Source organism: Tachysurus fulvidraco, chromosome 8 (assembly GCF_022655615.1).
Source record: "Tachysurus fulvidraco isolate hzauxx_2018 chromosome 8, HZAU_PFXX_2.0, whole genome shotgun sequence".
Lineage (NCBI taxonomy): Eukaryota > Metazoa > Chordata > Actinopteri > Siluriformes > Bagridae > Tachysurus > Tachysurus fulvidraco.
Genome location: NC_062525.1, coordinates 14512834 through 14534045, shown reverse-complemented (window position 1 = coordinate 14534045; position 21212 = coordinate 14512834). Strand labels below are relative to the sequence as shown.

General features: G+C 38.3%; 1 protein-coding gene across 3 annotated transcripts; it reads right to left on the bottom strand.

Moving 5' to 3' along the window:
• Nucleotides 1-2808: 2808 nt before the first annotated feature.
• Nucleotides 2809-15958, bottom strand: mpp3b (MAGUK p55 scaffold protein 3b). 3 transcript variants are annotated; one of them, XM_047816910.1, is made up of 20 exons: nucleotides 15686-15958; nucleotides 13380-13514; nucleotides 13128-13246; nucleotides 12966-13043; nucleotides 12153-12233; nucleotides 11503-11640; nucleotides 11121-11202; nucleotides 9426-9511; nucleotides 9210-9284; nucleotides 8876-9072; nucleotides 8655-8731; nucleotides 7853-7873; nucleotides 6546-6581; nucleotides 6099-6170; nucleotides 5632-5793; nucleotides 5428-5508; nucleotides 5166-5259; nucleotides 4934-5042; nucleotides 3896-4021; nucleotides 2809-3710 (listed from the first exon to the last, which is right to left on the bottom strand). In XM_047816910.1, exons 2-20 carry the CDS (start codon nucleotides 13411-13413, stop codon nucleotides 3531-3533), a joined length of 1848 nt encoding a protein of 615 aa, XP_047672866.1. In that variant the 5' UTR covers nucleotides 13414-13514; nucleotides 15686-15958; the 3' UTR covers nucleotides 2809-3530. The 3 variants fall into 3 exon arrangements, with proteins under 3 accessions (XP_047672866.1, XP_027033474.2, XP_027033475.2); XM_027177673.2 differs by having other exon boundaries at nucleotides 6099-6164; nucleotides 15686-15955; XM_027177674.2 differs by lacking the exon at nucleotides 6099-6170 and having other exon boundaries at nucleotides 15686-15956.
• Nucleotides 15959-21212: the final 5254 nt, after the last annotated feature.

Genomic DNA, 21212 nt, shown 5'->3' with positions numbered 1-21212 from the left:
GAAAAATACAGAAGTCACTGTCATGTTCATGAAACCTTTTGCTTTTGCTTTTGCTATGCTGTAAGTCACCGTTAGAAGTTAGAAGATGGTCAATTGTGGCCATGAAGGGATGCACATGTTCAGCAACAATACTCAAACTGTGGCATTCAAACGATGATTGATTTATATTTACGAAGAAAGAAAACATTCACCACACCATTACACCACCTCCACCAACCTGGACTGTTGTTACAAGGCAGGTTTGGTTGTGGATGCTATCTGTGTGCCTCAGCAGAAGACCAGAATAAAACATTTTCCTGTCCAGTTTAATCTGTGAGCCCATTGCAGCCATAGCTTTTACTTCTTGACTGACAGGAATGGAAAACGATGTGGTCTGCTGCTGTTGCAGTCCCTCAAGTTTTGATGTGTTGTTCAGTCTGAGATACTTTTCTGCTCACCACAGAGTTATTACCTTAGCTACTGTAGCCTTTCTGTCAGCTCATCAACAAGGCACTTTGGTCTGCAGAACTGATAATCACTGGATGTCATTTCTTTATTGCACTATCCTGAATAAATTTTAGAGACTGTTGGGTGTGAAAATCCCAAATCAGCAATCAGAAATATTCGACCCATCACTAACGTTCATGCCACAGTCTAAACCACTGAGATCACATTTTTTTCTGATGGTTGATACTGTATGAACATTACTCTTTTTTTTAAATAAGCTGTTGCTCTATATTTTTCTGATTTTATGCATTGCATCTCTGCCACATGACTGGCTGTTTATATAAATGCATGAATGTAAGTGTACAGCTGTTCCTAGTAAAGTGCTCCATGAGTGTATGTGGCATTTGGATTTGTATGTGTGATGTTATGACCTTCTTGTTATGCCCAGTGAAGTGAAATTGTAATGCTACAACAAAGACATACAAAGAATCTGTAACAGTTATGTGCCTCCACCTTTGTGGTGACAGTCTGGGAAAGGAACACATACTCTTGGCCTAATAGCATATGCTTGTACCATATATTTTTACTTGTGTGTAGAACTGGATAAAACAGGATCTGTAGTTATCCAAGTTCACCCAAATAGGTTAACTGATTTATTGACCTTGCAAGGTTCTAAGAGTAAAAGTAAAAAAGCATTGTATTACACACTAAACCCAGTACAGACCTTATGATATGGTTGGTGGCTTTCTGATCATTATAATAACCGCTCAACTGTCAAGGAGAAATAAGGTTTGGAACCCATTTCTATCTACACAAAGATATATAAGGTGAATGACTTTATGATCATGGCCTAGAGAAGGACCAGGCACTTGCCTCCTATGACATTCCACTCAACAAGTTTTAATAATCTCATGGTCATTACAGATGTGTCCATGATCCAGTCAGAACTAAACTATAATGATCACAGAAGGATTGCTGTAGCAAATACATGTCACAAAGACAGTCATTTATTGGCTTTCTTGGAAGATCTTGGCATGTGTATGCATATGTGCTATATGCAAATGGTATTCATAGCCCTGGGCGGTTAGGAAGAGTGAAATACTGTAGAATTGTGTGAGTGCTACCATCGAGGCAGGATTGTTTTAATCATGTCACATTCATACTTAACCCAAAACAATATGATTTGCAAGCTTTCTGTTAAAAGGAGAAGAAAAGGGGAGAGACATGACAAACCATGATCAACATATACTGTACTTCTGTCTGTACATCAGAACTTTTCAACATTCACCATGCTGATGATTGTGCAGTTCAGACCGCTCAGGTCTCACTCAAGCATGAGTGGACCCCATATTAGAGGCTTCCCATCCTATACTATCTGTTAGGATAAAAAAAAGAGAGCAGCTAAGGACATACGGCTGTTACAGTTTCTACAGCGATGGCGTTTTTTGAGCACTGTGATGGACCCACACTTGGCAAGCATCCTAGGACTGTTGAAATCGGGACTGTGTTACATACTTTGGTGATATTTGTGCAGTGATTGCAAGACTAAAAATAAACCAGAGAAATAATCAGCCCATGTACCATATTATCAGGCCATATACCACAGTAAAATCAGCATTTCAGTAACAGTAAAACATGAGGACAGGTTTTATATATATATATATATATATATGGATAGATAGATAGATAGATAGATAGATAGATAGATAGATAGATAGATAGATAGATAGATAGATAGAATTATATATAATTCTGCTTTGGTAGAGTCTAAACAGCACATGTCCTATAGCACCATCTATTGCCAGACAGCAAAATAATACAAATTTATTTACATCAATACCCAATTTTTTCAGATTCACACTTTATTAGAGTTCATCACTTTATCTCATCTTCTTACACATTCATATAAAAATAAGAGATTTCCAATATCATGCCCATAACTATGTACTAGAACACGTCAGTTCAATGTAAAGAATAAGACATTCTAATGGTTATAAGGCCATAGCATACCATTATTACTTGACCCCAAGGTTTGAACATACCTCATTCCTGAGTATTATGATTTTGTTGGATATCATGTTAAAATTTAAATATTGATATCCTGTAACATTTTGGCAACTTAAGATAATCAAGATAGTCGCTCGTGGTTATAGTTTTTAAATACTAAAGGATTCATTAACATTAATGAACAAAGGGTAAGTATCTTACTTATCAAACAATGTTCCCACTATGAGTTGCAAATATACATGTAATATGACGTAACATTATGAAACATTATGAAACTCTGGAATATACATATATATATATATATATATATATATATATATATATATATATATATATATATATATATATATATATATATATATATATATATATATATAATTATATATAGTCATCACATATAAACAGAATGCAGAATATGAAGTAAACATGACACATTTCTCCTTGAACATATTAGCACTGACCTCTCATATAGAAGTCTTCATGTAGAGAACAGCTAAGACATTCAATGTTCAATATAACATTATTTTTTATTATTTATAGAAGCATGAAAATGTACTTACTGACAACAATAATGCCTTCACATCAATTTTCAATCACTTCACAATCTTTCAGTAAAGTGACTATAGTGTGTGTAAGTTTGTGTGAGTTTCTTATTTCAAAACAATGGAATTTTATTATTGACTTCATTAACTAATAATTAACAGAAACACTCTGATTTTTACTACCTCTCTTTTATGTTACACTGCCATGTCCTTTTTGAAGGTACAGTATAGTGTGCTGTTAAAAGTCAGGATTGTAGCTGGGCTGCCTCTGTTCCTATCCTGCAGTTTTGCTCTGATTACACAACTCATGTATTTCTATTTGGGAGGAAAAATGTCAGGTAATATAGGACACTTCTTGGGATGTATGCTACCTACTGCCGTGCCTACCCAGGGAGCACTGGATGGTTCATGTATTCACACCTGGGTCAATATAACAAACACGACCCACCTACTGACAGTCTAGCATGTTAATGGACGGTGGAATTAAACCATAGAACAAGAAAGAAACCCACACAGATAAATAAGGGAAGGACATGTTACAGAGTGAGAAAGGATTCATGATCGGACCCAGCTGACTGGAACCCATTGTATCTCCGTCTCTAGTTGCTCGAGGATGCTCCTGAGCTCTGCACAAGCGCTGGTGGAGTCTTCTTTCACTAGGACCCGATCTACCAGGTGGCCGTACTGCAGCTCCAGCTGCTCAGCTGAATGACTCATCTCCTGAAGCTCTTCCTCCTTTAACACAGTGAGGGACAGAGAAAAATTTGAGCCAAACTAAGACTCTGTTGCATATAATTTATCATAATTTCACCTTCTTCTAATTGCCCAATACTTCTTTCATGTCCATTTCCATGAATTTGTAAACATGAGATTTAAAAGTACATCATATTGTATGTACTCATTTTTTGTTGAGTTCCTACCGTGAGCCCGCTGTCGCCTCCTGATGGTGATGTGGCTCTCCTGCAGTGGTGGGGGCTCTCAGGGATGAATGGCTTGACAAATATCACATAGGGCTTAAACTCAGCTGCACGAAGGATTTTTAGAGCCTGGTTATTTATAAAAGATGAAAATATTACAACAATTAGATATTAACCATATTGAAGTATCATGTGAGTGACAATTCAGACACAAAACACCAAATGAAAAAGTCATCTAGGGCAGGGAAATAACTCAGTCACTGAGGAACCAACTCCCAGTGCCAGTCCCAAGCCCAGATAAAATGTGAAGGTTACATCAGGAAGGACATCTGGTGTACAACCTTTTCCAAATCAAACTCTTTTTATTTTATTGCACATCTTTCAAAATATATAAAATAAATACATACAAATTGTCACTTTTTGTCACTCTCTGTCCCCAATACCCCTTCTGTTGTCTATTATTGCATTTAATTTCCATTTTGCTATTTATTTTCATTTCATTTTGTGTTTTGTGTGTGTGTGTGTGTGTGTGTGTGTGTGTGTGTGTGTGTGTGTGTGTGTGTGTGTGTGTGTGTGTGTGTGTGTGTGTGTGTGTGTGTGTAAGATATATTAATAAAACAATCTATAAAAAAAAAACCATCACTCTGTAATGTTATTTGGAACTTTGGCCAAGAAGGGCCCAATTCCAACATGTGTTGTGTGGCATTTGAATGTTTAGATGAAAGCAGCCCAGCTGTAAATGCACAGTCTCATCAAGGCTGTTTTTTGTGGCTGTGGTATGACAGTCAGATTCTGATTATTTTCTCAGTCTTATTCCGTGACAGTATGTGAGCCAGATAAAATGATTAGATCTGGCCACCACTGAACTGTTACTTATTTGATATTAGGAACATAAGATAATTTTTGCTGTTTAAAATACAAATGAACCAGGCCTTCAACAGTCTCCTCAAACATGTCATGTTTGATAACATTCAGTATCACAGCAGATATATGGATTGAGAGCACAAGAGAGATTGAGAAAGAGAGAGAGAAAAAACTTACCTCAGGTTGAACATCCACCAAACACATCTTATTTCTGGCCAATACACTCCGAACTGACTCCAAACTCGTTCCATATTGGTTATCCTTATATTCTCCATACTCAATAAACCTAAAGAAGCAGAACGTATAAAGATTAGTTCTGTACAATATTGTACATTTACTTACAGGATTTATTGCAGACAGCAAACATGACCAAGAGTGTAAGAATGTCTTATCTTCCAGGAAAACACACTTGTTACTTTGAATGTCTGCTTCAAAGGCCTGCTTTGAGATGAAGTGGTAATCAACACCCTCTTTTTCATGGCTCTTCCTGGGTCGAGTGGTGTCTGTCAGAATATATGTAGAAACTGACGTTTCTTCATGTTCATTATAAAATAATGGAGCTTAAATAAAAGTATTACTGGTGAGTTCTGGATTTAATCTAGTAAACTGTGACACTGCGCTTCTCCTCTGTACACCTCTTTATTGTGTGTGATCAGTACAAACAGACTCACGTGGCACAGCTATTCCATATCGATGGGGGTTTTCAGCAATTACTCTTTGTTTCAGTTCATTGATTCGAGCACCCAGAGACCCTGAAGAAATAATTAGAGAAAAGGGGTAAGGAAGAAAACTGAATATTGCTTCTTCACTAATGGCCGAAATGACACAATGATATGGTTAAGATGGACAACAAGTATCTTGAAATTTCCTCTCACCGATTAACACCACCAGTCTGGGTTTGTCTGAAGGCTTCTGCTGATAGCGTGTGACCTCTTCATAAACAAGAAACTTGGATTCTCCGGATTCTGCAGTCTGAGAATCTTTAGGAGTGCTGTGTCGATCCTTGCGACTTAACCGGAAACTTCTTCTAAGACTTGCTGAAATCCAGCAGAATTCGATGTCATAAAGATCGTGAACAATATGTTCTTAACAATTATTGCATGAAATAAGCTTATATGGTGATCTGTTTGAAAGGGCATCACAAAGTAAGAGGTTAAAGAGAAAACACAATAATGGTGGGAGTGAGGTTAAGATGTGAGGTGAAGGAAGCTCCACTTTAACCTCTGAATTAATGTTTGCTTGCTTTTTCCCTTAAACAGCATTTAAAAAAATAAGAAGTGAATTATCCACACAACACAACCACCATTCTGAAGATGGGAAGTGCAGAAATGGGATGTGGTACCTGAATAGAATTCCCAGGAAAAGGCCTGACCACAGGTGGGTGCCACCGCCTTACACTTTGGAGAAACTACAACTAGTATTAGACCATCATCACAAACCCAACAGTGTTTTACTGGGAGCAGTGACAGAAAGCTAGCTAGCCATGCTGCAGACTATATTTAAAACAAAGCGTCTCCAGAATATAGCCATAAGTTCGAAGCGAACCTTTCACTTCTTAAAGCATGAACATGGCACACACACACATGACAAGCGCCAACAACAAGACAGACAGAAAAGCGGCCAGACATCAGCAAGGGTGTGAGCTATTCTTGTTGAACTATTGGTTGGACTTGATGGACGCAATACACATAATGTGTAACGTTTTTTTACTGCCACAATAAACATCACTAAATGCCAAAGCCACACCCAGCTTGAGTGTGTGTGCAAACAAGAGTGCTTTCTCACCTACCTATGTGTTGTCCACTGCCCTCACAGTCACAGTCCTCTAGGAAAAGGTAGGGGAGGAGACATGTGGAAAGGATGAGATGAAGGAAAGGAAGAATCAATAAGGAGCTGGGACATGTATAAGAGTATAGAGGCAATTTCATAAGCGGTTAGCAGGTTAGGTAAAGGGAGAAGGGGTTACACATCACAAGACATATGGTCAGGAAAACACAGAGCCGTCTCAAGTATTGTGTGGACCAGGGTCTGAGGAATGGGACTGTGCTTATAAATAATCAAACATAACTAGGGAATGTAAATGTTGTATGTTACAATGTTGTAATGTTATACACTTTTCTTAAATATATAGACTTGAACTGCAGCAGGTGTTTTACTAGGGAGTATTTCCTGTCTGACAGAGTAAGGAAGTGAGCAGCGTTATTACCACCTTCAAAAGCTGCCTCAACCTGCTGCTGCAATTCAATTCAAATAGTACATACATTACACTTTTTGTAGCACTTTTCAGATCAAAAAGCAGATTTGCAGAAATATATAAATTCAGGATATACATTATACATTTTAAATTGAAATCCCTCTCTAATAATCAAGTCAAAGGTGACAATGACAGCAAAGAAAAACTCCCTACACGATATCTGGAAGAAACTCTAGAGGAACCTGACTCAAAAAGGAACCAGATTATACATATTGTTCTCCTCTATAACTGTGTACTATAACGTCAAAAAGTGCATATGTGTAACCAGGAAATTCATTCTAGTTTCATGACAACTATTCATGATATTTGCAGACCAAAGCCATCTTCATGGTTTCTACTATAAGTGGTCCTATCCACAACAATCCCGTGTATCTCCAGGCTGTTCATGTGGAAGCATCACCAGCAGCACTGGATATTCCACTGCGATTTAGCAGCATATGTGGAATAAGCAGTCAGTATGTGAATTAGAATAAAATTGCCTAGGAGTTTATGTGGCTAGGGTTGATGACCCCAGATAAAATAAAATTTCAAAATAATATTTCAAAAGCATAAAATACTTTTATTTTTAAGCCACCAAAAGCCACCACTAAATTAAATGAGTAAATACAAATAAAATAAAGAGTCAATTTTTATCATTTTCTGTGCACTTTCTACTGTCTGGAGAAATTCCACACTACACTTTACTGATTCTTTCAGGATGTATCAAAAGAATTGCACTCCTTGATGCATAAAGCATGCTAATAATTGCTTGATCTAGAACGACAAAGTTGTCCTCTATGCTTCAAGTTCCTTTTAGCTTATAAACAAAAAACCTTGTTTTATGTAATTTCCAAATCACATACCTTTATCACAAGCCTGGTCATCTGTAGCAAGCAGAGTGAGAAAAGAATAACTGAAGCACCTGCTTCTGCACAAGATCACACCATCGTACAGTGAAAACTCCATGCACAAAATCTACAAAATCTACTTAATCTACTTGGAGGGGGCATGTATAATATGCACAATATACACTCACCATTCACTTTATTTGGACATAGAACTGTACTGTATCTGTTTATTCATGAAAGTAGGCACAATGCATACAATCATACAGATACAGGTAAAGAGCTTCATGTTCATCCATCAGAATAGTGAAAAATTGTGATCTCATGATTTTATGGCATGGAGAGATTTTTCCAGTCTTCAACTACCCAGTTTCAGAGAGGCTTAGCCAGTTTTTAGCTGAAGGGTGTGCAAACCGATGTGGTCTTCAGCTGTTGTTAAGCCTGTCTGCTTGACATGTTTGACATGTTGTGTGTTGTGAGATGCTTTTTCTTCTCACCACATTGAAAAGAATTGTTATTTAAGTTACCGTGTACAGGCATTCATAATAAAGTAGACAGTGAGTGTAGACATGATAACAGATGCTCTGAAACAAAGAAGGTGAAATTGCCTGAGGCTTGAACAGGAGGGTATTAATCTGAGAATGCTTTGACTTCTGTATGATTTTGGCAGCAGTAAAGCTCTGTTTCCATTTCAGACTGGCCAAGCATCTTGCTGTCAGATTAGGGGGACTAAAATAGACTCATAACGACACTGTTACTGTTCAGACTATACGTGTATATGGGTATAGGCCTGATGGTAAGGTTGTTTTAGATTACTTACAGGGGGGTGTTGCACTTGGTGACTTGGGACTTTGGTGACTTTGGTAAGTGCCAGTTTTCAGCTGATGTGTCAAGCGCCTGCTCGAATAATTAAGAGATAAAAGCAGATCCCAGTTGTAGAATTCAATATCTTGGACATATTTTAACTAGTGAATGCCCAGCTAAAATATCAGAGTAGTTTAAATCTAATGGTTACCACAGTGCATGTATAGAAGAGCTCACCTCTGTTGAAAGAGTTTTGATGGTATAAGACCAGCACGCAGGTTGCTATCACCCACGCGTTTGGCCTGCCACCATGTCGTGTCGTCCTGACTCACCACCTGCAGGATATCACCTCGCTGAAAAGGAAGTCCTGCCTCTTGGCAGGGTGTGGCCTTGTCTTCAAATGGGGTGTAGTCAAATAGGGCCCTTAAATAGACCTTGTAAACAAACCAGATAATATATGAGAACACAAATATGGGTCAAGTTCAATAACACTATAAGAATATTATATTAAATGAATGTATCCACTGAATTGTAGAAATCCTTGTGGATCGTAATGACTGATGCCATTCACCGTACTCTCCTTGTGTTTGTCCTCCTCCTTAATAGCAGGGATTATCTTCAGAGTAATGGAGCCTTGAGACTGAGACTGCAGACAGGGGTTAAAAAAGTATACAAATCATTCTTTCTTAAAACAACAACAGCAAGCGTAAATACCTGATCTGTGCATATAGTCTGCAGAATATAACTGATGATGGAGCATCTGTCTGTAGACTGCAGAAATGCGTACCAAGATTTGACTGATCTCATCAGGCCCCTTGTGGATGATGAGATTTCCATTGACTTCCCTGAGCTCATCTCCCACGTGCACCAGCCCTGTGGATATATTCACATTGCAATCAAATCAATAGCTTTCAAGATAGACATGATTTCTGGAACTCTGAAACTTTCAAACAAAAGGGTTGTGATATTCATAATTTGTCTTGTCTTAGGCCTTATTTTAGCAAGATATATCCCTGTGTCTCACCAGATTAAAGTTCCAGCAATCCTCAGGCATGAGAATTGGTGATCACTTGGCTATCACTTTGACTGATTGGATTGATTTACAAATGTATGTGATTGGATTGTGTGCACTCAAGGTGACACAGACTCCACATGTTTGTGTAAAACCATAGGATTCACATTAGATCAAAGCCGACAGTGTTGTCTGAGCATGTGCTTCAGTAGATTGAATAAGATTTACAAAAAATCTGACCTTTTGTACAAAGGAGTGGAAATGGTAGTTTTCAAAATGAATTAGTGAATAAATACTTTCCATATGAACATCACAGTTCAGAGCCCAGAGGCTATTGTGATATTTTATTAGGTTACTACCACATTATAATAGTGTTATAGGTGCAGACTGAAAGATTCTTTATCATTTCTTATGATAAACAGTATGAGCTAATGGTTGACTTTGTGAAGCAGTGTGTAAACCACAAAGGATTTGAATCAAAGGAGCAACAGAACAAAGGAACGAACGCTAAAGCCTCCTCAGTGTTTACATCTCCACAACTCTCTTAGTAGCCCTTACAGTCATCAAGAACAAATCCTCAGGAAGATGAGGAACCTCAACCGTCACCTGTGGATACTCACAAACTACAAAAAGTTGTGTAGTGGAATACATAATGGCCATCTGCATCCAGTCTTATATGACAACACCAGCATATAGTCAAGTCAAGAAGCTTTTATTGTCATTTCAACCATATATAGCTGTTGCAGTACATAGCGAAAAGAGACGATGTTTCTCCAGGATCATGATGCTACATAAAAACAAAGACAGGGCTAAGGACTTGTAAGTAGTCTTAGCCACATAAAGTGCAACTGTGCAACTTGGTGCAAACAGTGCAGGACAAGACAAACAAGACAGACAAATATTACTGAAGGTCTCTGGAGGAGATGGTTTTCTTACAGCAAAGAAAAGAACTGGTATGGCCCTAGCACAAATACATGACATTTATTACAAGGGATCCCACATAACCCAGCTACCATCTGCTTGGCTCTCTACCATCTGGTAGGTGGTACCAGACTCTTCAGTAACACAGATAGACTGAGGAATGAGGAAGTATCTATTCTAGAGTTGTTAAAATACTCACTGCCAGTCACACCACACTGGTCGTTACAGACGTATGTTTAAAACACATTTTCCAAGGCCATGACAAGTATTAGGCTTAAATGTTAAATGCATATATCTGTGTACATAGTGATTAACTGCTATAATGACAATACAAATGAATTAACCCGGATTGAATCATCTATTGTGGGTGGCACCATGGCATCTGCTGGATTCTGTATTAAAACATTTATTTACTTGGTATTGTTTTAACAGGATTTATTTGATCATACTCTGTTTTCTAAATGTAGACAGAGATACAGCATATTTGATATAGCTCCAGGGGAACAGGAGAAAAGCAGAAGAAGCAGGAGGAGGAAGTAATTAACTCACCACTGCGGTCAGCAGCCCCACCCCTCATAATTCTAGCGACCACCACTGCTCCAGTGACCTCGTCCCTGCGGATGGTTGCCCCCTAAACACCAAATGGATCAGTCACATAACAGATCATCACAGTCAAATCTGAGTGCAATCAAAGAATGCGCAAGCGATAATACTATATTGGTTTGTGTTCTAGCATTTACAATGTAAAATGCAATAATGCTACAAAATTAAGCATTTGAACACAAGTTCAGTGAAGACTGAGGAAGCACACTGATCTGATATATTGCAGCCACGACCAGATATAACGATCGTCTTTCTTTTATGAATGACAGTTAGTGCTGGACCAGCGAGTGTGAAGGACAGTCTGTGGTGGGCTGGTTCTGAGACTCACTAGAGGCTCCTTGCTCTTCACTAGACGAACAATTTTGATCGACTCCTCCTCCAGTTCATCTTCTAGATCATCAGGCAGTGGAGGCAGCACAGGGTCAAAGTTCTTTTGTGCTACTGTGTCGTGAACAGTTAGCACAGCCTGGTGAGACAGTACACAGAATCTCACACACACACATGCACACACACACACACACACACACACACACACACACACACACACACACACACACACACACACACACACACACACACACACACACACACACACACACACACACACACACACACACACAGGATGAGGATGAGCAGATGTAAATCTGACACACTGTCTGACAGTTGCCAATAGATGAGAAAAAGAGAGTGTATGTGAGAAAGAAAGGAGAGGAGGGTGGGGGGTTGTTTACAAAGAAGAGTGAAACTCAGCTTAATTAAAAGGCCATAAAATGCCTTTTACCAAGACGCTATTAACAACAGTGATAATATAGGAAAGTCTGTATCCTGGTAGTAAAATGTCAGTGTAGCTTTAAAAATCAGCGTCTGTAATCGAAAGCCATATAAATAGGGATATAAAAAGTGTTTGTGTGTGTGTGTGTGTGTGTGTGTGTGTGTGTGTGTGTGTGTGTGTGTGTGTGTGTATGTGCGTGCATATACCTTCACATGTGGAGTAGTCAGAAGCATAAGCAGCTCCTTCTCATCTCCTTCTAGTAGCCCACTCTGCAGCTCCTCAGCCACCTGTCAGACACAGCATATGCCTATATCACCAGTCATTTCTAATCATATTGCAGTAAACCATGTGGAGCTTTAAAGACCAGGAACTATGACTTTGCTAAGCAAGCTCATTATATAACTCTGAACTAAATGGAATGGTCAATTCATTAAGTAAATGTACCATGTCTAGCAGTCAAGGATGTCATTTGAGGCTGCAAATTCCAACTAAGCAGAAGCCATGGATAAATCTGGACATCCCTGATAAAAGTTAATTCATTAACAACTGAGGAGTGTAACACCATGGTACTACCTGTACCTGAACCTTTAACTGTTTAATTATTCAGATTAAACTCCCTCTGGGTGTGGCCTAACATGGAAGGCTTTTTTACAGCATTTGGCAGAACTTACATTTTATCTGTCTGGATTAAGGTTGGAAGTTAATCTACCACTGAGGGTTGATGGTTCTGGAAATGGACCACATGCTTCAATAAGTAAGCATCAGTTGTTAACTGAAGCACTCAAAAACACTGGGAAACCACCCAGAGGTAAAAATGACAGCTCTGTCAGCATGGTCTGGCTCCGACAGTTCATTTATCCTGTTGGGGATTCGGTTTCACGGAGAATGCTCCACCACCCAAAAAACATTGGCCCAGCACTGGTCCTATGGACTATTCGTATCTTTCCTACCTCCAAGCCCAACACTTATCACCTGGGACCTTTATTCAAGGAATGGTGAGAAGATAACGACATACTTACATCCTCTGCCAGGCAGGCAGCACTGTGGAACACCGGCGTTGGACTCTGCTGTTCGTACTGCCTGAGGCGGTCATGAATCTACAGTAAAGTCAAAGAACATGCTCAGGGCAAAACTTCCACACAGACACACATGGGGCACACAAAATGGGACACTATACACACTCTCATTAGGTAGCCAAGGCTCCTCTCACTGAAAACCTCTCGGAGGAACACCAGGTCCTCTTTGTGATTTGCTCCAGGGTGCAGCTGAGATGTGAGCAATGCTAGAATCTCATGTAGGCCTGGACAGAGAATGGAAAAACAGTAGTATTTACTTCCAGCAAGAACTATAGAACTGAAGTACAAACATGACTGACTGTGGTATCCAATTTCAAAGAAGTAAGGAAAGGAATATGACTAGCATGAAGCTCTTACCCATGTTGGCTGAGAGGACAGGCATGTCTCTCATTAAAACACAAAACACACAGGAAAGTAGACAGCAGGTGTTTCCCTTAAACTCTTCACGCTCTCCTTTCAGTCTCACACTGAGAATGAGCTCATCTGACAGTCCTGTAATACACAAAGAGAAAGTGATAATGACGTCCACCGCTGGCTGCTGTTTCTTAACAGTTTACTGCTACTGCATATAGATTATTATGGAGTAGTGTCGTTTTCTGAGATCTAAATTTTTTAAAGCAAAAATGTTGTGGGAAAAAAATTAATAGGCATTTTTGATGGAAAAAAAGGGATAATTCTGTTCTTGTGATCAGCATGAATGTGTGTGCAGTCAGGAGAAACATGATTACTTTAAATACGCTCCCAGGAGAAAGAAACTCAAGTCCTCGTGGCTCTTTAGTCAATATTCTAACGCTGCTTTCATGCAGACTGACTACTACAGATCACAAACAATTACAGTTTATGAACAGCGTTTTTGATTTTTTAAGTAACCTTAGAAACCCACAGCATTCACTGTTTTCATGCAACAATTGCACACAATCATCCAGCAATTTAACCTTTATATAAATCAGCAAAGGCAAATGGTTTTAATATACACTTATCACGCAATCTCTGTGCTCATACAGCATGAGTTTCCTGGAAGAGCTACTTGACCACAGGTAATCATTCACTCGGACTGATTATAATGAGCACCCTGCTGATGGAGACTGAAGGACAAATGAGCATGTAATGAAAAAAATCTTTTCTTAATGAAAAATAAAGCCTGTTTATCTCTGTTAGCATGATTGGCTCGGGACTGTATTGCCCACACTTGGTTGCTATCAGAGCTCAAATATATTTCATAAACATAACATTATGAATATTTGTTTTCCACATACGCATTATCCCATTGCTTCTTTTTTGATTTTTTAAAGAAGGCAGATGGCTCAATAATCCTAAAATGTAGGCCTTTTAATTTTAGTGGAGCTCATAAATAATTAATAAAAAAGAAAGGCAAGCAATAAAATACTGAGAATTAGTCAGACAATATCTGGGCAATATCCATCCACATTAGTAATGGTTGTGGTTTGAGCTTATTCAGCATTCATTCATCTTGACCACGAGCAGATTTGATGTAGATGCTCTATCCATACTAATCAATCCTGGTTGCATCTGATGATCCCAAATATCTCACAGTCTCTTTCTCTCTCTCTCTCTCTCTCTCTCTCTCTCTCTCTCTCTCTCTCTCTCTCTCTCTCTCTCTCTCTCTCTCTCTCTCTGTCTCTCTCTCTGTCTCTCTCACTCTCTCTGATTACAGGGTGCGATAAAAGGATTACACTGAGGGAATCTGCAAGCCGTTATGTTACAATTACAGCTGGTGGATTCTTACAGTGCATATGCCAAACTTTGACTAGACATGTATTTGATCAACTCATTCCCAAAACCTCAGTAATAAAATAAAGCTAGCGAAGAAAAAAAAAATCAACCTTATGTTGTTAATATCACATTAACCTATGTGCAGTGTTTCTCTTCCGTCCTCTTGTCCAGCCTGATCTGGGCAGTGGCACCAGGAGGGCTTCCTTTCAAATGATTCATGACTGGCATTGATGTGAGCGTCAGAAGGTCATTCTGCCATCACTCTGCCACCATCTGTCCCCTACACAACCACCACTTCCACCCTCCTCTGGTCTCTCACTAGTACTGAAAGCTTTGTTTGTTCATATGTTAATATTTCCCTTTTTGTTGCTTGTGAGTTGTGTGCATGTAAGTATCGTGTTAAGTGATGGCAAGGAGTGATTAAAAAAAAGACAAAAGACCTTAAGTCTGCCAGTACAACCACCTCACCTGGCACTGACACAGTAGCATACATCACACATTTGAAAGCATGCACATGCACATGCACAGATACACACTCTGTCATGCCATGATAAAAATGCCAGTGCAGGAAGAATGATCATGACACAAGGACTGCATGAGGGAGAAATGACTTGCAGCTACGTAATCTATACCTCTTCACTCCCTTCATGAGAAATCAGATCATTAGTCTAATTAAATTATAAGTAAATCCTAAGACCAGTTAAAGGCTGATAATGGCTATAGAAATCTTGGATGCTCTATCACACCTTAGTAGCTGATAGAAACATTATAACAGAGTCTCGTTCCTGTGCTCCATCAAAAAGCAAGCCAACCGAAAACACATTGCAGGATCCTTTTACAAGCTGAATCCCTGCTGCTCATTCTGTCTGTAAAGAGGATTATACACCCAGCCCACCCATGCCAGAGGGAAAAGCCCCCACATGTCTTACCTTGCCTGCCTCGTGCTTTGCTGTGTCTCTGAATGTGTGTGCGTCTGTGTAAGGAGGTGGTTCTTCTTCTGATGGAAGCTCCCTGTGTTGTGCCATAACAGTGACGGCTCTACTGCCTCGATCCACTATAAGGGCTTTGCCGATGCCTACTCCACTGCTGTGACTCCCTTCCCCCTCCCTCTCTCTTTTTTCTCTACATATACAGTCTTTAGCCTTGCCTTCATCACTTTCTCTCTCTATCACCATCCCCCACTAGCACTTTCATTGTGAGCTGATGGGAAGTGGATGCAATGTACTCATGTGTCTTTATTGTCCATCTCTGCTGTTCACACCCTCCTTCTTCACCCTTCAACTTCACGTTCAAGTTCTTTCAGTCAAACACCACCCCCTGTCCACCTCCAAGTTCTTTCAGTCAAACACCACCCACCGCCTTTACCCTCCATGAGTTCACAAGTGGTGAGAGAGCTTTGGTGTCTGTTGTTTGGGTAGACAGAGTCCGACGAGTATCAGCTAGAGATTGTTTTTTGGCATGTGACAATTTTTGAGAGGACTCTCTGTCCATGTGTATGTGCAGACACAGACACTAATACAGTATATCCCTGTTTTTGGCCTTTTGTTTAATCCTGTACTTCAGTATCATTTCATGAACAAGGCACATTCATCTGTACGTATCTCTTGAGAATATAATAAGACAACAAAAGAAAATGTCAACGGAATAGTAAGTTGGTTCCCATAATGTTTTAAAAAAAAAAAACCCTGAATAAATTACGTTTCTTTTTATTATATTTTTATTTATCTTTTCTTTTTATTATATTTTATTATTTATAATTATTAATTGCATTTATATTTAAATGTGATTTTTTATTATATCTGTATTATTTGTATTATATTATTCTATATACTTTTTAAATTATTAACTACATTTATATTTTTATTTAATTTTTTATTTTAAAAAGTTTTAATTAAAAAAAATAAATGAAAATTATATCAAATTAAAGGCAAAATTCAGATTCACTTTTATTTGTTACATACACAAACATATACAAAACAACATGCAGGGAAATGATTTATAGACTGTCCATATAATAAAAATAGCATCAATAAGAATAAAAATATACTTAGAATATAATTTACTATGCAAGGGGAAATTAAGAATCATATGGAAAAATATATAAACGTATGTCTGAAGGCAGATCGTAGTAGAACAGTATAAGTATTAGGAATAATGTGTGCAACTTTACTGTGTAGTGTAGTGTGTTGTGTAGACAAATCCAGAAAAGTGTTGACCTGGTTGATGGACTGAATGTCCTGTAGGAAGAAGTTCCTCTTCATTCTCTCTCTGTTTGCCTTCAAGGAGTGGAAACACCTTAACTTAGCCAAAGGAGTTTTTACTAGGTCAGTAAAAAGCTTGAAAAAAGCATCTCTGTCTTCCAGTTATTATAAATCATGATTCTTTTAAACACAATTAAATAAACACATTTTTTAACTAACGTTCTTTGTGACTGTGTGTAGAATTCAGACTTTCACACAATTTGACATAACTACAATTCTTAACGCAATATTTAAACCGATTTATGTTACAGTTCAGGTTAGTAGCCTCTAACTGACGTGTTACAGATAAATCACCTTCTAAATGTATTTACACATCATTTGTATATAACATACAGATTGTCTGTACTTTTTCAATAATATTCGATTTATCATGACAATGATTGATCATAATTATTCTGATCATTTTTCATACCATATTGACAAACAAACAAGAGAAGTATAGAAGTAGACACTCGCCTGTCATTTTATTAGAAAAACATGTGCTTGTTCATTCGTGCAGTTTTCCCATCAGCCAGAGCAATGTATAAAATCATGAGCTTCAGATATTGTACACTTCAGAATGGGGAAAAACATGATCATCTTGATTTAATCTCTTTTGTGCCAGATGGTCTGGTTTAAGTAATTCAGAAGCTGCTGATAGAAATGTGTAAAAAACTAAAACCATCTAGTTGAGAGAGGTCAGAGAAGAATTGTTATGCTAAGTTAGCAAACCTAGTACTTATATGTTCCTAATAAAATGACCTATTAGTGTATCCATCCATCCATCCACCCATCCATCCATCCACCCATTCATCCATCCATCCATCCATTCTCTACACCACTTATCCTACTAGGTTGCAAGGAACCTAGAGCCCAGGTGACTTGGGGTAGAAGGAAAGGGTACACCCTGGACAGAATGCCGGTCTATTGCAACTTCAAAATTTAAAATCTACTTGATAAGCAATTGACATTTGATTATTTGAAAATGCTAATGTGAAAAATCAACTCCTTGTATTAAAACATGTTCCCTTTAAAAAGAGAATAAATCCAAGTAGCTGATGCAACATCATTTCATGATGTAGAATCCAGAATGATTGGTAATAATTTAGATTCCTTTGATTCAGGACAGTGTGTGTGCCCTGTGATGGGTTGGCACTCCGTCCAGGGTGTATCCTGCCTTGATGCCCGATGACACCTGAGATAGGCATAGGCTCCCCGTGACCCGAGAAGTTCAGATAAGCATTAGAAAATGAGTGAGAGAGAGAGAGAGTGATTCAGGACAGTTCTCCTGATATTACATGGTCCAAAGCTATTTTCTGATTGTGGGCCAAGTCCGTTGAGTCCTCCAAAGAGAGCACATAACGATATTCACTATTTCTTAAATATGGATGACTCATGTTACAGCTTCCTAACTCAATTTCTTGCTTCTCTTATAATAAATCAGTGCTGAGCATGGGTATTAGACTTTTTTCTGAATCTGGCTTTCCTGAACATATCATCTCAACCAAACAATTTTTTTAAATTCCATCTTGCACAAATTATTGCTGAAATAAATTCCTTAACAGAGAACAATATCACTTCTTAACTTGGAATTATGTAGGTTCATAAAAAGTGCATTTATTAGAGGATATTTATGCCATCATTAAACATTTCTATATGACAGGAAAGGCAAAGTATGATAGAGTACAATGACATTAAATATCTAAAATTCAGTACAACTCTCACTGTCATGCACTCACACAGAATTTCCCTGACCTACATCTATGGCATATATATTTCTGGCATATATTATTGCCAACCCTTCCTTAAATGTCCACATTTTTTCCATATTATTTTAAGCTATTTAACATCTGTCTTTGGCTTTACATGTTTATTGATTTACATTACAGACCCATATGTTTAAGTGCACATGATCTATCTGCTTCAAAGTCCACTTCCTATATGCTTCCCAAAGCTCTGTAATGCAGCATCCCATATCACACAGTCCACTCATTCTCTCTCTCTCTCTCTCTCTCTCTCTCTCTCTCTCTCTCTCTCTCTCTCTCTCTCTCTCTCTCTCTCTCTCTCTCTCTCTCTCTCTCAATCTCTTTCTTCCCTGCTGTCTTACTCTCTACTGATGTCCAAGCTTTACAGCTGCTCTATATTTAGCTTATAGCAAACTGACAGAGTATGCTTTACACCATGAGGCTATAAGATATGAGTATATGAGTAGGAGTGACAAATAAACACATTTGGATCATCTTTAACCTCTGAAGGAGAAGCAAACTAGCACCTAGGTGTTGTCTGGTGTTGATCTATACCTCACTTGGGACAACACGCAAAAAAATTATAACACACGCAAAAAAATTCTCCGTCCAGGGTTTATTCCCACCTTCAGCCTTCTGTTCCAGGAGATCAGATGGCCCTCCAGAACCTTCTCAAACCTCCCCAAGATGAAGAACCTACTCAGGATGAATGAGTGAATAAATAATTGGGTTATGAGGTTATATGGCCTCATACAAGGTATTTTACTCAACCTCTACTAAAACAATACATTTCAGTATAATTTATTTTTAATATCTAAAATCCAGAACCTGCCCTCGCAAGCCTGGGTGTAAAGCAAGAACACACCCTGGATAAGCTATCAGGTTACCAGGTATATCAGGAAGAGACTGGACCAGGCAATGAGATATTAGCATGCTCACACCACACAATAACATTTCCAGCGTCTTGGATACATTGGATTTAAGGGCAATTGTGACTCTAGTGGTTAAGACTTTGGGTTGTTGTTTGAAAGGTTGGGGTTCAAGCCCCAGCACTACCAAGCTGCCACTGTTGGGCAATTGAACAACGCCCTTAATATTCCATGCTTCAGGGGTGCGGTATCATAAGCTGCCCCTGCACTCCAACTCCAACCTCCTCATTTGGGATATGTGAAGGAAAGATTTCCACTGTAATATATATGGTAATAATCAAGGCTTCTTCTATGCCCCGATTTCATTGCTGACTTTGTGGAGTTTTGCATGTTCTCCGTAATGTCTGTTTTCTCCTACAGTCCACAAATAAGCCAGGTTTTTGCCGAATCTAAATTAGCCAAATAATAATGAGCATGATAATAATGAGCATAGGTATGTGCATGGTACTCTGTAATTTTCAGTCCAATGCATGTTTCCACCTATGTTCCCTGGATGCAACATGGCACTTAAAGCAGTTACTGAAGAATAGATTGATGAACCAATACAAACCCGAGTCTGCATGCTTGTCTCAATTGCCCAAATAAGACTTACCTAGTAAAATAAAAGTGCATATTTAAAGAGAGCATCTGCAGAGAGGTGGTAAGGACATGAGATACAGTAGGATACTCACAGTTCTCAGTAAGTTGCAGAAATGTCCAGAACAACAATCACAATCTTCTAATCGCTTGTCTTTCTCCTGGAGTGGTCAGTTCCCAATGAAAACAGTACTTCCTGTAGGTTATATTGCTAGTTTATAGACTGGTATCTTTATTTTGGTGTGGTTTGAGTTGTGGAAATGCTGCAAATGATATTAATATTCAATTGTGATGAAAAATGTGGCTATGAAAAAATATGTGAAATTATGTCACAACTGTGAAATAAATAATTTGTATGAAAGTTGCTTCTGTATAATGGAGTATAATAGAGTAGTTGGAGTCTGTTATGTTGAAGAGAAAGGCTTGGCATTGTTTTCATTACAATGTTAATTTGCAGTGCAGAAAGCAAATGGGCTTTGAAAATGACCTATTACTAAGCTAAGCTTCTTAGGAAATGATGCTGCAGTGTCATCTATTATCTTTAAATTAAGCCTTTTCTTTTATTTGAAACACAAAATCTTTTAATCTTGCTGCAATGATATTTAGCATCGTTATACTGGACATCTTTTATCATCATCAACAGCCAACGTCAGCCAACATTTTCGGTGCATTGCAAAAAACACAGCCATCCCAGAAAGATCCACTATGATGAAAGAACACTAAGATTGCAATATTGTGAGTAATAGTGTCTGATACAGAAGATAATATAGGAGGAGAAATAGAGCATCAACATAATAGTGGACTTTTTTCATAAACAGATGAAGCTCACACTTGATTAAAATATTTATAAATGCATTACATAAAATAGATCCAGTAGAATGTGGAAAATATGTTAAATCATTGATTTGGTCCTAGCTGCAGAGCGTAGGCAGTCCCATGGTAAGTGCTGATTGGAAACTAGAAAAC

Excerpts from the sequence above, each read along its gene's own strand:
- mpp3b (XM_047816910.1), bottom strand. The coding sequence starts at position 13,413 with ATGAGAGACATGCCTGTCCTCTCAGCCAACATGG. Across the intron at positions 9,512-11,120 it reads TGGGGCTGCTGACCGCAGTG|GGCTGGTGCACGTGGGAGAT; the intron begins GTGAGTTAATTA and ends ATATATCCACAG. Across the intron at positions 5,260-5,427 it reads ATATGGAATAGCTGTGCCAC|ACACCACTCGACCCAGGAAG; the intron begins GTGAGTCTGTTT and ends ATATTCTGACAG.